Below are 14,468 nucleotides of genomic sequence, written 5' to 3' on the forward strand. Positions count from 1 at the left end.
GACAACCCACCACCTCCTGCCACCAAACCTCAGCTGGTCTGCGGCGCCCGGGCAGGGACAACAGGAGTTGTTACCGTGGCCAAGGCTGCACAAAGTGCAACACCTGCTCCAGGAAGCAGAGTCGGAGCCACCGCTCTGTAATTCTTGGCCATCACTCAACAGCTCAGCTGCCTTGCGCAGCCTTGGTGGTGAGCCAGAGGTGACAGGAAGAGCTGCTGCCACCGATGAGCCTCAGCCATGGACAGCAAAATGCACCCACCACGGAACACAACCACAATGAACGCCACCACCCTCCAAAAGCATTCATATACCTCTAAACTCCAGTAAACGGTCATAACTTTATTCACAGGAAAATAATTTGGTAAGATCTGGGACAGGGACTTGAGGAGCACAGACATGGAACGAGTTGTGTGGCCAACAGTGGTCAGGAAGGGGGTTTATTGCATAGTTATTGGCAAAAGGAGAGACACCGGACAGAAAGCGGCGGTGCGGTCAGTCCTAGAGCCAGGATCCGGCCTGGGCTGGGAGCAGCACACGCAGCCGTGTAAACGTCCCGGGCGCAGGGCTCTCCGGGAGGACACCTAAGACACTGCTGAGTGAGGATGAGGTCACTTGTGCAACATCTAACACAATCAGAACTCACCGGGAAGTGCAGTAAAGGTGGGGCAGTAACTCAGGACTTTGCCATTACGTACTTGAGGGAAATCAAGAAAAAACCTTTAGGTATAGATCTAAAAAAAGGGATCACGACGAGAATACAACTGTTAACTCCTCCTGCCTCCTCGGGGTTCTCCTGGCAAGGCCGCGTCACAGTAATTAAATACATTCACAGAAGATTAATCAAAACAAGCTTCTTCCCAATCAGATGCTGGGCCCGGTTTTAAGGAGATCTGGTCTGCTGGGGTTTGGTTTTGTGGACTTTTTTCATTCTTTCAGCAAAACATCCTCAGCTGGCCAAATTTCCACACCCCCCCATCCCCAATTTCAACTTTACAAGATTCTTATTTTTACCAAGTGGCTCATTGGGAATACACCACCCCTGAGTTACAATCATATCTTTCTGCCACCACCTGAACGCTGTGTGCAAAATCATCCTTCTCCTTCAAAACGCCTGAAGGTACAGACCTTGTCTTTTCCTCCCCATGTTAGTAGCAAGAGTTCAAATAAAATAAGAATAGGAGATACAGTTCTATAGCATTTCGCTTTTACTCCTTCATGGAATCTTTCCAATGCAACTTCACAAAAGCAATGTAAATAAAGTCTTTTTTTTTTTCTTCTAAAAAGAAGATAATGTTCCACAGATTATGTAGTGCAATTGGTTATCTGGTAGAAAAAAATTATCTTCTTCAGCTCCATGGAAGGAAACGCTGAAAACAGTTCCATGGTCTCAATAAAAATAGGAAAGTATATCCAGTATTATCTATAAAGTTTCTTTTGTGTTGAACACACAATACCTACTAGTCTGCCTTTAATTGAAGAGTATAGAGTCTGGGTCCTGGTTAGCCAGCTGTGCAATGTGCTTTAATACATCCTTTTTAGTAATGATCCCAAGTAGCTTCCTGAAAAATGAAAACACATTTTCAGTGCATCGCCACCCACAGAAGGCAATTCCTGCTCTCACACGGCTTCCTACAGGGCATGTTTAATCCAAGTGCCTTTGTGGACCACAGCACTGATGCTCCACACAAAGCTCACAAGCCCCAAGAGAAACTCTTATCAGTATTTTACACTAAGAAAGTAAGGATGTTATAACCAAAAGACAAATATTTAGAACTGTTAACACCCACCCTTTCTGAAAAGATCGACCGGAGTGTCTAGTGCTACCTTCTAAGTCCTTGAACTCAGTAGTGATGCTTTCAAAACGGTGCTGCAAGGCACACCAGGAAGGAGGCAGAATGTGTGCTGGGAGCGATGCCGAGTGGTGCTGGAACCAGCAGCTGGTCCCAGTGCAGCACGGAGGGAACAGCGAGTCAGTCCTACCAGTGCCGCTCCAGGGGACTGGTCGCTCGGTTTCTATCTCTGCCCCTCATTCCTTCCCACCTCACCAAACACACTGCTCCTGATCAACACCAAAGCGAATTCAGGTAGTTCTAGGAGACACACGGCCAGATTGGAGGGGAGGCGTGAGCCCTTTCCATCCACCCGTCATCCTATGGAGCTACAGGCTTCACACTGCTGCTACAACTGGGAGAGGCTCGGGGTTTCACAACTGCTTTTTTCCAGATAGCAACTGCTCCAGCTGATGCTCAGAGCTCCCCACATCAGAGGCCTTTGCTCACTGGAAGGGGGTTGTGGCTCAGGCCCACGGGCAACCCTGGGACCCAGAGCTCTTACCCGTTGTGAGTAACCAGGCACTGGCGCAACCCCAGCTTGCGGAATATATCCACGACGATTTCCATGGGCGTTTGGTCTGTCACTGTGAAAGGACTGAGGTCCAGGATGCTCCTGAGTTTCAGCATAGAGGGGGAGCTTGGAGGCAGCGGAGGAGAGTGGTCAGTGAAATAAATAATTGAAGTGCTCACAATCCCATCCTGCTTCTTCCGGGCATTTTCTGGAAGAAGAAGTATTTGATTAAATATCATCCCTCCTTTCTTTTTCCAAAGTGAAGAACATGCCCTTTCCTCCCTCTGCCCACACCGGGCTGGCCTTAAAGGTCCATTCCTCCTTTCACCTGTGCTGCTTCTCAAGGCAACTGATGATCCGAGGAGGGTGCAATGTTTCCATCCTATCTTCTAATAACTACAGTGTAACCTCTGAGGTTTCCAGAGTTTCACCCCAGGGCTGAGCTCAGTGCAAGCTCTGCCTAATGCCGAGGCTGCCACGCATCTCCGCATTTTGCTGTGGTCATGTAAATGCAAGCTCTGGAGATCTTTAACTTCCCAGTTTTAAGAGGAGGTAGATAAAATGCCTCGTACACTTCTCAGTCATCGATTTTGGTGGCATGCAGAGCAGCTAAAGAAGTATTTTTAAGCACTTATCCTACTGGCACAGGCTCCCTGCCCATGATTAGGATCAAGAATAGAAAACAAGTTAAGTACTTGCCATCTCTCAGATATTTACACGAGTGCATGACAGCCCACTCCTGCCACACGGGCAATGTGGGTACCTGCCCCACTGCAGCTCCGAGTTGATGTTTACACTCCATGACTCGCTGGGAAGGGGCTGGCAGCCCAAGCACCAGGCTGCGTATTCGGAGCTGGCTATCAAAAGGTAAATCCCATTCTGTGGCACATAGCAGTGCAGCACTGTGCATATCTGGGGGAAAAGACTGCTCTTAACAAGCCCATGGAGATTCGGAATAACACAAATGCAGTAATTTGTGGTCACACCACAAAGCAGCCTTACAGAGGAAAGGCAACGCGCATAATATGATAGTGCCCTTTTTTATGTATTTCAATCTATATTGTCATAAGCACTTGGCCCAGATACTTATCTGAGCAATACCCATGTGCTCTAAAAGACTATTGTACATCCTAACAGTGACGCTGAAAATTCTACCTTAAAAGAGAGAGTGAACACATGAGGTTGATTCATAGCTGCAGGCAACTTAATAATCAAAACTAGTCCAGCTCTGCCATGGCACCGAGCTCGCTCAGGACCATGCTGTCACACCACCCCTACAGAATATCGTCCAGCTTGAGCTAAGACAGTGTGTTCAACCACATGCTGGAGAACACACTGCAGAGCTCGTGTGTCTGCAGTTCTCCAGGATCACACTGTTCCCACCACCACTTTCTGCTTTTGTCCAAGGGAAGTCCAAGGGGGTCCTGGGGACAGCAGGGTGACCATGAGCCAGCACTGGGCCCTTGTGGCCAGGAAGCCAATGGTACCTGGGGTGGGTTAGAAGGGGGTGGTCAGTAGGTCAGAGAGGTTCTCCTGCCCCTCTGCTCTGCCCTGGGGAGACCACACCTGGAATCTTGTGTCCAGTTGTGGCCCCTCAGTTCCAGCAGGACAGGGAACTGCTGCAGAGAGTCCAGCGCAGCCACCAAGATGCTGCAGGGAGTGGAGCATCTCCCGGGTGAGGAAAGGCTGAGGGAGCTGGGGCTCTGGAGCTGGACAAGAGGACACTGAGGGGGGACTCATTCCTGGGGATCAATATGGAAAGGGGGAGTGTCAGGAGGATGGAGCCAGGCTCTTCTGGGTGGCAACCAATGACAGGACAAGGGGCAATGGGTGCAAACTGGAACACAGGAGGTTCCACTGAAAGAGGAGAAGAAACTTGTTCGAGGTGAGGGTGGCAGAGCCTGGCCCAGGCTGCCCTGGGAAGTTGTGGAGTTTCCTTCTCTGCAGACATTCCAACCCGCCTGGACACCTTCCTGTGTAACCTCATCTGGGTGTTCCTGCTCCATGGGGGGATTGCACTGGATGAGCTTTCCAGGGCCCTTCCAACCCCTGACATTCTGGGATTCTGTTTATCTCTGCAGTATCTTGCCTCTTACCAATTGAAATGATGAGGTCTCTCCTGAGGACGAACCCAACCAGCCTTTGGGACTCCCGTGACACCACCACCGGGTAGCCACTGTACGTGGTTTCGTTGATGATGCTCTCAACATCTTCTACGGTCATGCTGTCCTGAGTGATGACAGTCAGAGGAGGATCATTCCTCCGTGGCCTCATTACGTCCATCGCAAGTGTCTTGTGTGAGAACTCTTCCTTGGCTTCCAAGAAAGGGTATCCGTTGAGGCGAATATGGGCGTCATAAATGCCTTCCCGCCCAATGGCGTCAGCCACCCACTTGCTGGTCATGGCTGCTGCCATCAGAGGAACGATGTACTCCAGTCCCCCCGTGAGCTCAAACATAATGACCACTAGTGACACAGTCATTCGGGTCACCCCACCTGCAAACAGAACACAGGAAGACACATGACATGAAGAGGCAATTCTAGGGCTTCCTGGGGTGCAGAGATGTTTGGAGGTTTGCTACAGCTGTCCTCTACCAACACACCTAGAGAAGGTCTCGTGTCAACAAGGGGTTGTACTGTTGGACTCCTACATCACGTTCAGCATCGCACTGCAAGCCAAGCGTGAGCAGAACAGTACTGAAACCATCCGTCCCCTCCAGAATATCATCCCATGGGCTGCTTTATAAGGGTTTGCTATGCGTTTTTGATGGGGCTTGCCCTGAACTCTGAAGACACCTTAAGAGACAGCTCATTTCTCCCTTGTTACTCAGCTAACTGCAAAATAGTCTGGCCATGCCATAGAAGGCCCCATACACATCTCCATAGGCAGATTCATGGCACACGACCTCTGACAGGCCATAGGCAAGAAGTAAGTGTCACCCTGACATCTTTTAGTTGCTCTCATTAACTCCCCTAATAGCAAGTGCTTCAGACAACTGACCTTTCGAGTTTGCCAGCTTTCAGTCTGACGTTTTTGACTTCTGTACTACTACTACTACAACAGTGTAGGTTTTCAACACTAAAACAGTTGAGGCATTTCAAGAGAAAACACTTGAGCCTTCTAAGCTATTGACATAATTTTTTCATAACAGCATTTTTTTTCTTGGTTTATTTTATGCTTTTGAGATTCAAGTCTCAAAGCTACTCTCAAATATTTTAGAAGAGTTTTACTCCATCTCCTAAAGGAGCACATACCCTTCAGTACTCTCCAATGGTAAAAATAACAGTTAATGAAGCAGAATCATATTTCTTTTTCATCAATTACATGCAAACAAGGAGGTGTAACCCCTTTAGAAAGACCAAAGCTGGGTTTTGGTAGCATGCTTTTGCTGTTCCTGAAATGGGAGTTTCTGGCAATACAGTAAAGCAGGTCCTTAAGAATTAAACATATTATTCCATGGAGGAGATGATTGGGAATTGCAGTGAAAGTGAAGTTCAGTCACGTGCACTGAGTTTCTCAAATTCAGCCAAGCGGAATCAGTGTCACCAAAAAGCAGAGCTGCGTCATAAGATTTAAGGTCAGAACAGGCAGGAAAATAAATTAAAACCTCACAGGAAAATCTAAAGTCCCTGGCCACTCTCATTTTTTCTAGCTGCTGATTCAGGAGGCTCCCCACTGAAACCCATCATGTCTGACAATAGGCTGGTGCTGGCAAAAGAACACAAACAGGATGAGAAACACAGTGCACGTTCTACTACAAAGTTTCCTGTTCTTGAGACAAAGCCAGATTCTACGGACTGTGAGAACAACAGCAGCATTGCACTACCACCCTTCTTGTTCTGATAGGACAAGGGGTGATGGTTTCAACCTAAAGGAGGAGAGATTCAGGCTGGACATGAGGGAGGAATTGTTGTCCCTGAGGGTGGTGAGAGCCTGGCCCAGGTTGGCCAGAGAGGTGGTGGATGAACCATCCCTGGAGACATCCCAGGCCAGGCTGGACGGGGCTCTGAGAACCTGAGCTGGTGAAGATGTCCCTGCTCAAGGCAGGGGTGGCATTGGATGAGCTTTGAAGGTCCCTTCAGCCCAAACTATTCTATGGTTCTACAATTTACATGGCTGACCAAGACCCAAACCGCTTCAAAAGCCATCTTGCTTACCCAGGCACGCCGCAGCCCCCACCATTGCGTAGAGGCCGGGAGTGATGCAGTCGGCGCCCTGGCTGCACCAGCCGCTGAAGATGGCCCAGTCGTGGTGGTAATAGGCCAGCTGCTCCACGGCGACTCCGAGCAACCTGCCTGCAATGGCCCCCACGGCCATGCTGGGGATGAAGAGACCGGAGGGCACCTGTGAAAACACACATCGGTAAACCTGCCATTCCTCAGGCACTTCAAAGATAGCGATGGAATTCCAAAACAGGGTCAAGTTAGAGGTTATGGTAAATTTTAAACTGGCAAGGCTGCCTTGCTCTGTTGTGTCTGCCCTTCTGTACCCTCATGCTCTACGGTTTCTGCAAGGAGTTTGAATTTACTCCTTTTTGAGCAGGAGAAACAGCCCCACAAGAGGCTTTTTCAAAAGAACAAGCTTTTTTGAAAAGCTGCTTTCCTAAGAGAATGTAACACCGCTAACACTCCCCCCATGCCTTTCTAACCACACAAGGAGGTGTTTATTGCAGACATGGGATTTCCCCACTCCGCTGCCTTCATGTACCTCTTCCTTGGCAGAAATTCAAATTCCATCATGAAAGCAAGGGCACCTGCAATTAGCACCCACAGCACGAGTGACACCCAGCAGAGCCGATGGCAGCAAGTTTCACCTCTGCACTTCAGCTGTTCCAGCACTCCAAAAGCTCCTGGTCTTTTAAGTCAGAGAATTTCCCCCCGTTCCCTTTACACTTTTGTCATACAGCTTTCTCATTCTCACAGACCAGATGACTTGAATGTCAGTGAGGACCTCACAGCAGCAATGATGTCCAAAGCTCTGCGGTGGGGTCGCCTTTCTGGACAGAGTACTGGAGGACTGGGGGGCAGGAGATGCTCAGCTCTGCTGAACCCCACCGCAGGAAAGCTCAGAGCTAGGTCGGACATCCACAGCTCAGGAGCTGCTGCCAAACAAGTTCAGAACCATCTGATCAAGGAATAAGTAATTAAGATATTGATTGCTTTGCAATTAACTATTGCACGTATATCAAAAAAGGCTTAAGGCAGGACAATTTAGAAGCATTCTGTGTTCAGCAAATGGGACGTAAAGCCCTGAGACACCAGCTTGAGTGACAGTATCTAGTGCTCACGCTCCGGATAAAAGGTTTCTACTGCCCTTGGCTATGAGCAACAGAACAAATCATTGCAGCCTGTCACCTCAACCCCTTCTTAACAGAGCTTGGGGAGGAAAACATGTATGTTTATTGAGCAAATAAAACTCTGAGACCTGGGATTCCTGCAGGGGATGAGAAGAACACGCGTTCCTTTACAGGCAATTCTCACCTTCATGCCAAAGGTGAAGATCGTGATGAAGACTTTCATTATAAGGGCCAAAGCCAGCTGCCACATGGCTGTGTAAACTCCTGGGCCAGCAGCTCGGTCTGGCAGGTCATCCCCTTTGGTGCTGTTGAAATCGTTCACGTACTCACAGAGCTTGGAAGAGTCCAAAATCCCACAGTCGTTGAAGAGCTCAGAAATCAGCTCACTGGTGCTCATTCTGGTGTACTCGTTGGGGAAGGCCAGAACGGCCGTGATCGCAGTCACGACAAACACCTCCAGCACGGGGTATTTACCCAGCTTCGTCGTCTTGCGCCGCCTGCACCAGGCGATGTTGCTGCGAATGAAGAAAGCTCCCCAAAGCCCACCAAATATTCCTAAAATGATGAACGGCACAAGCTCCAGAAGATGCCATGGCATGTGAAACTCCACGTAGAAGAGAACCAGGCGGCTGTTCCCAAAAGGGTTGATGGAGCGCAGGGTAAACGCAGCGACCAGAGCAGCAAAGAAGGAGCGCCACAGCGTCTTGAGAGGAAAGTAGTAACTGACCTAAAGAGGAAAAACAAAGTGGACTCAGTTAATTCAATGCTTGTCACTACACCAATCGCTGCCTAGTAACAAAATCACCACAGAATGAGTAAAAGCGAGGGCTGAGATGGATGTGCCCTGGCTATGTAACTCTCCTCTCCAGCCGAGCACCCCAGGCTTTATTCGGAGCTCCCGTTCTGTGCGTACTGCAATGGCCAGGATGGGTCCTGGCCTGCAGCTTCCAATGCAGCGAGTGCCCTCTGTGATCCCTCAACTGGAAGTGACTTACTCGGATAATAAAAGCTGTTCCAAATCAGCTACAAGCTGAGTCTGGAGAACTATTTGCCTTGCATGCTCTGCAAAGTCTAGAAGTGCCAAACAACAGTGCTCGCCATAGCTGACACCACCGCTATTGCTCAGCTGAGCAAAACCAGCCCACTGCTCCTCTGAGCTAAGCCCTGAAGCAAGCAGCAGTGATGCATTTCACATCTGGATCAACTGAACAAGGATTAGAAGTTCCCTGGGACAAAAAGGGGTTTGAGAACCAGATAAGTTGTTGTAAGGAGATGGTGGACACGTGGAAAATGTGACAGAGGCTGTGGCTGTGAACAGTCAGCGTTGCTGAGCACACGCAGATCAGGGGAACCCAACAGGTTTATTGCAAAGCTACACAGAGACATCATCCAAAATAAATTCTCCAGCATTCCTAAGAATTACCTGAAACCTCAATAAGCTTTTAGGTTGCTTGGCCTTGTAAATACACCACCAATCAGTATTCAATAGGGTCTCATTTCCACACCCAAGCAGTTACGAGTGGCCTGTATTTTTAAACCAGCAGGGTCAGTTCTTGCAATAAAATGGCTCGCCTAGAGCTAATACAGAATGCTGGTTACCTCTTCCAGACTAAAGAGGACTCCACCGATGGGTGCACCAAAAGCTACAGACACTCCAGCAGCTGCAGCTGCTGATAAAACCTAAAAGAGAAACCAAAGACGGTCAGATGTTTTCAGCCCCCCCAAATTTCCCCCCTTTTTTGTCTTAAGTTTGTACAATGAACTCTAGTGTAACTAGAGGTGCTGTGGGGCCACCCAAAACCCTGCCAGCCCACTGGGTGGATTCTGTTGAGTTTGGTTTAGTAGAAGGTAAATTGGCCAATGTGATACTACACATTTCACATTAACTATTCTCCAGTGAGCTGTCCACAGAAAAGCCTTGCAGCACTGTGAGGAAACACTCATGTCACGTTCGCTGTCACTTGGTTCTTGCACCTTGCCCATCGCTGTGTCCCTGAAAGCAAAACCCGGCATTCTGTTCCTATGGTCAAGTCCAGGTCCCTCAAACAGAATCACAGAATCCCAGAATGTCAGGGGCTGGAAGGGACCTGGAAAGCTCATCCAGTGCAATCCCCCCATGGAGCAGGAACACCCAGATGAGGTTACACAGGAAGGTGTCCAGGCGGGTTGGAATGTCTGCACAGAAGGAGACTCCACAACCCCCCTGGGCAGCCTGGGCCAGGCTCTGCCACCCTCACCAGGAAGAAGTTTCTTCTCAAATTTAAGTGGAACCTCCTGTGTTCCAGTTTGCACCCATTGCCCCTTGTCCTGTCACTGGTTGTCACCCAGAAGAGCCTGGCTCCATCCTCCTGACACTCCCCCTTTCCATATTGATCCCCAGGAATGAGTCCCCCCTCAGTGTCCTCTTGTCCAGCTCCAGAGCCCCAGCTCCCTCAGCCTTTCCTCACACGGGAGATGCTCCACTCCCTTCAGCATCTTGGTGGCTGCGCTGGACTCTACAGCAGCCCCAATACAGTTTATGGAGTTACATGGCAAGCACAAATCAGTACAAATAAGTGTTGCAGAACTGGCTCTGCAGCAAATTCATGCCAGTGAACTCTCCCATCACAAACGGGATGCCAGCCTGCACTGGGGAGATGCTGCGGTGTCACTTCCTAACAGAGATGGCTTTTTCTCCAACTAGGCCTTTGTGCTGAGGCACACCGGGAACAGGCCAAAATTAACCATTTACAGTCAGTGCAAAGCACCAGACCCCGCAGTCTCCCCACACCAGCCTGACAACATCAGCCTCTCTCCGTACCTCTCTGCGCTTTGCTTCGTTCTTCCTGTATTTGGTGAAGAGATGACACAAGATGTTTCCACAGCAGCAGGCGACGTGCACCAGGGGCCCCTCTTTGCCCAGGCTCAGCCCAGATGACACTGCCAACACTAAGGTGATGGTTTTGATGATCAGCGTCCACTTGCCCAGGTAGCCTCTAATGATGAAACCACTTAAGATAGTTTTGATCTGGAAGTCAAGCACACAAAGCTCTACAGGCTTTCATTCAAGCCCTGGGCAGAGCTCCTGTTTTACTAGGCTCTCCCAATCCATATTCCCCTACAGCTTCCAGAGACCCTCCCCAGCTACCAAAAGGAACACAGAGTCAGCAAACGCTAAATCATTTTAGTTTTTAAAGGGACTGCATGGAGACTCAAGCACTTAAGACTTTTTTCCAGCAATAGTTTTGAAAAAAACCCATGTATTAAGCCATCATCTAAAGTGTAATATATCATTATTATAAATCATAACAGGCATGCGTAATCTTTGGATGGTGGATGCCTACCCCACATTAAAAAACCCAACCCGCTTTCACTCTCACTCACCTCTGGGATCCCTGAGCCACAGGCGTAAGGAGCAAACCCCTTCACAAGTAACACAGCGAGAAGGGAGAATAACAAGGCCCAGGTAACGTACATTAAGTAGTTGAGAATATACGCAAAAGCCCCCTGAAAAGCAGAGAAAGTGACCCAAATTAGATGATTTCAACTGAGCTCACATCAAACCTATGCACTGAAACAAGCACACAGAAGTAGCAGGTAATCTCACATACAGTCAGCAGCCAAAAACAAAGAAAACTCCAGCAAGTCTGAGGTTTCAAGGACAAGTTACATTTGCTGGGTTACAGGGATATAAACCAACTATAACTCCAAAGACCATTATATAAAATAGCAAACAAGGTACACAAGTACTGGGGTAACTGTTGTCCTGGTCCAGTGGGCTGCTTCACCCAGAGATGCCAGAAACACAAGACTTGTGCTCGTCTAACATCCCTCTAAGTGGTTTGTGGGCAAATTATCCTCTGAGCAGCAAGTCTCAGACACATGATGTCCTGGTTTTGTTAAAAACAGGTTTCTCTTTTAGTGAATTTGCCTGTCAGCTAAAGCTTCATATCAGCTGCATTTTCCTGGAGAACCAGACACATGTTTTGGTAGACACAGCAATGGAATGTGAGGTTATTGATAAGCACGGATGGACATCTCGCAAGAGGGGCAACGAGAAACAGGTGACCAGAAACTGACCAACGGAGTATAACATCCCATTCACGTGATACTTCATATAAAAGTGGGAGATCACGAGGATCTCGTCCCTTTTTTCCCTTCTGGCGACATTAGGAGAGGACCTTGCGAGTCGTCCCTGCGAACTGAGGCCAGTGACAGACTGAATCCAGCTCCGGTTGGCTGCCGAGTCCAGTCCAGGACTTCAGGTTCTGCAGTTGCTGGGACTTTAAAGATTGGTTTTGTATATTTTGTATTATTTTCTCTATTTTATCAGTAGCATTAGTAAAACATTTTTAATTTTTCCAACTCTTCTCTCTGTCCTTCTTTCCCTCCCGATCGCCTGTGCTGAGTGGGAAGCGGGAGAGGGGGGATTGAAGGGGGAGGAGAGGAGGTTAACAATACATCTGCCAGGGTTTTATTGTCACCCGCAATCTAACCCTCGACACATGACTAAAATATTGCACTTGCAAATGTGTCAGTGTTTTGTTCCCCTCCTGAGGACGTCAGGTAAGTAACTTGTGTGAGTTTCTTTACACCCTTGGAAGATCCCACCGGGGAACGTTAAGCCCCTGAACTACCTAGAGCTTGCACTTGGAGCATATACATCCAGATCGCTAGCAAAGGCTGACACAGGCTGGGGAAATGGGGTGTTTGGCAGCAAAACCAGTTGTAGGCACACGTCACCTCTCCATGGCCAAGGATCAGCTCGGACCAGCTCATCCACTCGGGACACTTGTCTCTGTCCATAAAGGTTGTGTTGGATTTCCAGCAGCAGTGCTCGTGGTTGAACCAGAAGCCTGCTAAGCACACGCCTTCCTTCAAATCCGTCATCCAGTGCGCGGAAATGTCGATCAGCCCCGCTAAGGAACCTGGTTGAAAGAAAAACATCAATAGAAAAAGAAAACTTAATAGCGGCCTTACGCAGACTCACATACCCAAAGGTTACAGCCTGTCCGACTGATTTTCGACTCGCCTACCAATAGAGCAGTACTGATATTTTTGCCTGCAATTAACTTTTATTCTACAGAGAGCTAAATGGGAAGATTTATTTAAGTATATATATCAAAAAGAGTAGGTCAGGAAACAAAGCATTCCTAATCCTATTTCAAACGCTGGCCACGGCGAACCACATTCAAACCCACCCTACGTCTCTAGAAATTAATTCTTCTCAATTATGCTTATTAAATATAGCAGAGCGAGTAGTCTGAGAGGCAGGGAGGGACGTACTGCATTTCTGGAAGACACAGACAAAACACACCACTTGAATCCAGGAGTCACACTAACAATATTAAGACAGGAATAACCTTGAATTCAGAGAAGTAGCAAGTGCTACTACAAGCTCCAGAAGTAGCAATAAACATTTAGCAAATCTTCCGGTTAATGAAAAACTGGATAGCAGCTTTCCTATGTAAATATTAACAGAAATGTTAAGTTCATTCCTCGTGATGAATGCTTGGTCGCTTTCTATCGGGACGATCTGTATCCAGCTGATTTATTTCTGCCGCACTGGGTTCAAAGTTTGCTCCTCAAGTCATTTAAAAGGCCTCAGCCAGTCAACCTCTGAAAGAAGCCTGAATTCCCTAAGGACACCTCTCACTTTTGATATCAGGACATCTTTCAGTCTCTGTTTTGTATCTGGCTATTTACACCAACGCAGCCTCAAAGCATGTAAAAATAATCCTCTGCAAATTGCAAAGCAGCAGCACAGAGGTGGCTGCAGCCCCTCGCACAGCACTTGCTCCAGAGCCAAAATCTCCTGTTCCAGGGCCAAAAATCTCCCGCTTCGGCAATCTGCTGGGGTTTGTGGCAGCAACTGATACAGATGCTGCAGCGCAGAACCAGGATATTTGCTCTTACCTGCCAGCAAGCCAATGAGGAGCATCAACAACCAGCCGGAAAAGGCATCGCTCACGCTGTGTATCAGTGCCCACGTGGACTCTTTACTTCTACTGGTGATCTAGGAAAGTGTTTTTCAAAAAGAAAGAATCATCGGTTAAAACATTGATCTGCTTTGCTGTAAATGTTTTCAAAACTATGTGGTGTTATTGTGAGTGTCCTAACAGGCTCTAACATTCAAAATAACAGCTATCGTGACATATTCTGTTTGAGGGGTGAGAGAAAAGATATCAGCCAGTGGCTGCTCTTCAAGCTGGCACAGTGAATGCAGCTCTGGCGAGGAGATGTACAAAAACAGATCAAGGATTCCTTTTGTTGGGGAAAATGGAAGGAATTATTCTCCTCTCAGGTGTCTTCGGCAGAAAAACAAGACAAAATTCATCCCTTTATCTTTTAAAGCCATTACTTGTCAGTAATGTTCACTTTGTCTTTAAAAATAGCAACACAGAGATGCTGGTGTTCAAGAGGAGATTCTGTTCTAAATTCAGAAGGTTGATTCTCTAACTGATAAACTATCAAATCCCTTTTTGCAGTGGCTGCAGCAGCCATGGGGTGAACGACATCTGCACAGTAACATCGCTCAGGGAGGTGCAGTGTCATCATAGGTGTTGGTGAATGGGTATCCCACAACTTCAAAGTTTTACCCCATCTTCCTGTCATCACACAGCTATCATTTGGTGCTTTAATCAAACGGAACGGTCTTCACAGGAGCATCATGTTGCGCAACCCGAATAGCCTGATTAATGTTGAGATCCCACATTTTGGTAGTTTTGCCACAAGTGAATCTGAATACTGAAGAAACCCTTCGAGCACTTTGCCCCCGGCAATTTATCAATACTGTTGGGGGTATCTCACCCACCAACTGTGAGAGCAAACAGAGGCTGGCACCAGCACT

General features: G+C 48.0%; 1 protein-coding gene across 8 annotated transcripts in view; it reads right to left on the reverse strand.

Annotated features, from left to right (window-relative positions):
* The window catches only part of LOC308045510 (H(+)/Cl(-) exchange transporter 5), a 46,491-nt gene that overhangs the window by 4,072 nt on the left and 27,951 nt on the right, over positions 1–14,468 (reverse strand). For 7 of the 8 annotated variants that reach the window (XM_080352822.1, XM_080352820.1, XM_080352821.1 and 4 more), the window contains 10 exons: positions 13,535–13,634; positions 12,362–12,546; positions 11,003–11,125; positions 10,440–10,646; positions 9,239–9,319; positions 7,824–8,366; positions 6,501–6,687; positions 4,440–4,838; positions 2,335–2,551; positions 293–1,559 (listed from right to left, as the gene is read on the reverse strand). In XM_080352822.1, the coding sequence (XP_080208948.1) occupies positions 1,469–1,559; positions 2,335–2,551; positions 4,440–4,838; positions 6,501–6,687; positions 7,824–8,366; positions 9,239–9,319; positions 10,440–10,646; positions 11,003–11,125; positions 12,362–12,546; positions 13,535–13,634 (2,133 nt within the window). In that variant the 3' untranslated portion in view covers positions 293–1,468. Of the gene's footprint in view, positions 1–292; positions 1,560–2,334; positions 2,552–4,439; positions 4,839–6,500; positions 6,688–7,823; positions 8,367–9,238; positions 9,320–10,439; positions 10,647–11,002; positions 11,126–12,361; positions 12,547–13,534; positions 13,635–14,468 lie in introns of those variants that run through there. The other variant, XM_080352819.1, reaches the window with a different exon arrangement.

This window comes from Nesoenas mayeri, assembly GCF_963082525.1.
Source record: "Nesoenas mayeri genome assembly, chromosome: 13".
Classification (NCBI taxonomy): Eukaryota; Metazoa; Chordata; class Aves; order Columbiformes; family Columbidae; genus Nesoenas; species Nesoenas mayeri.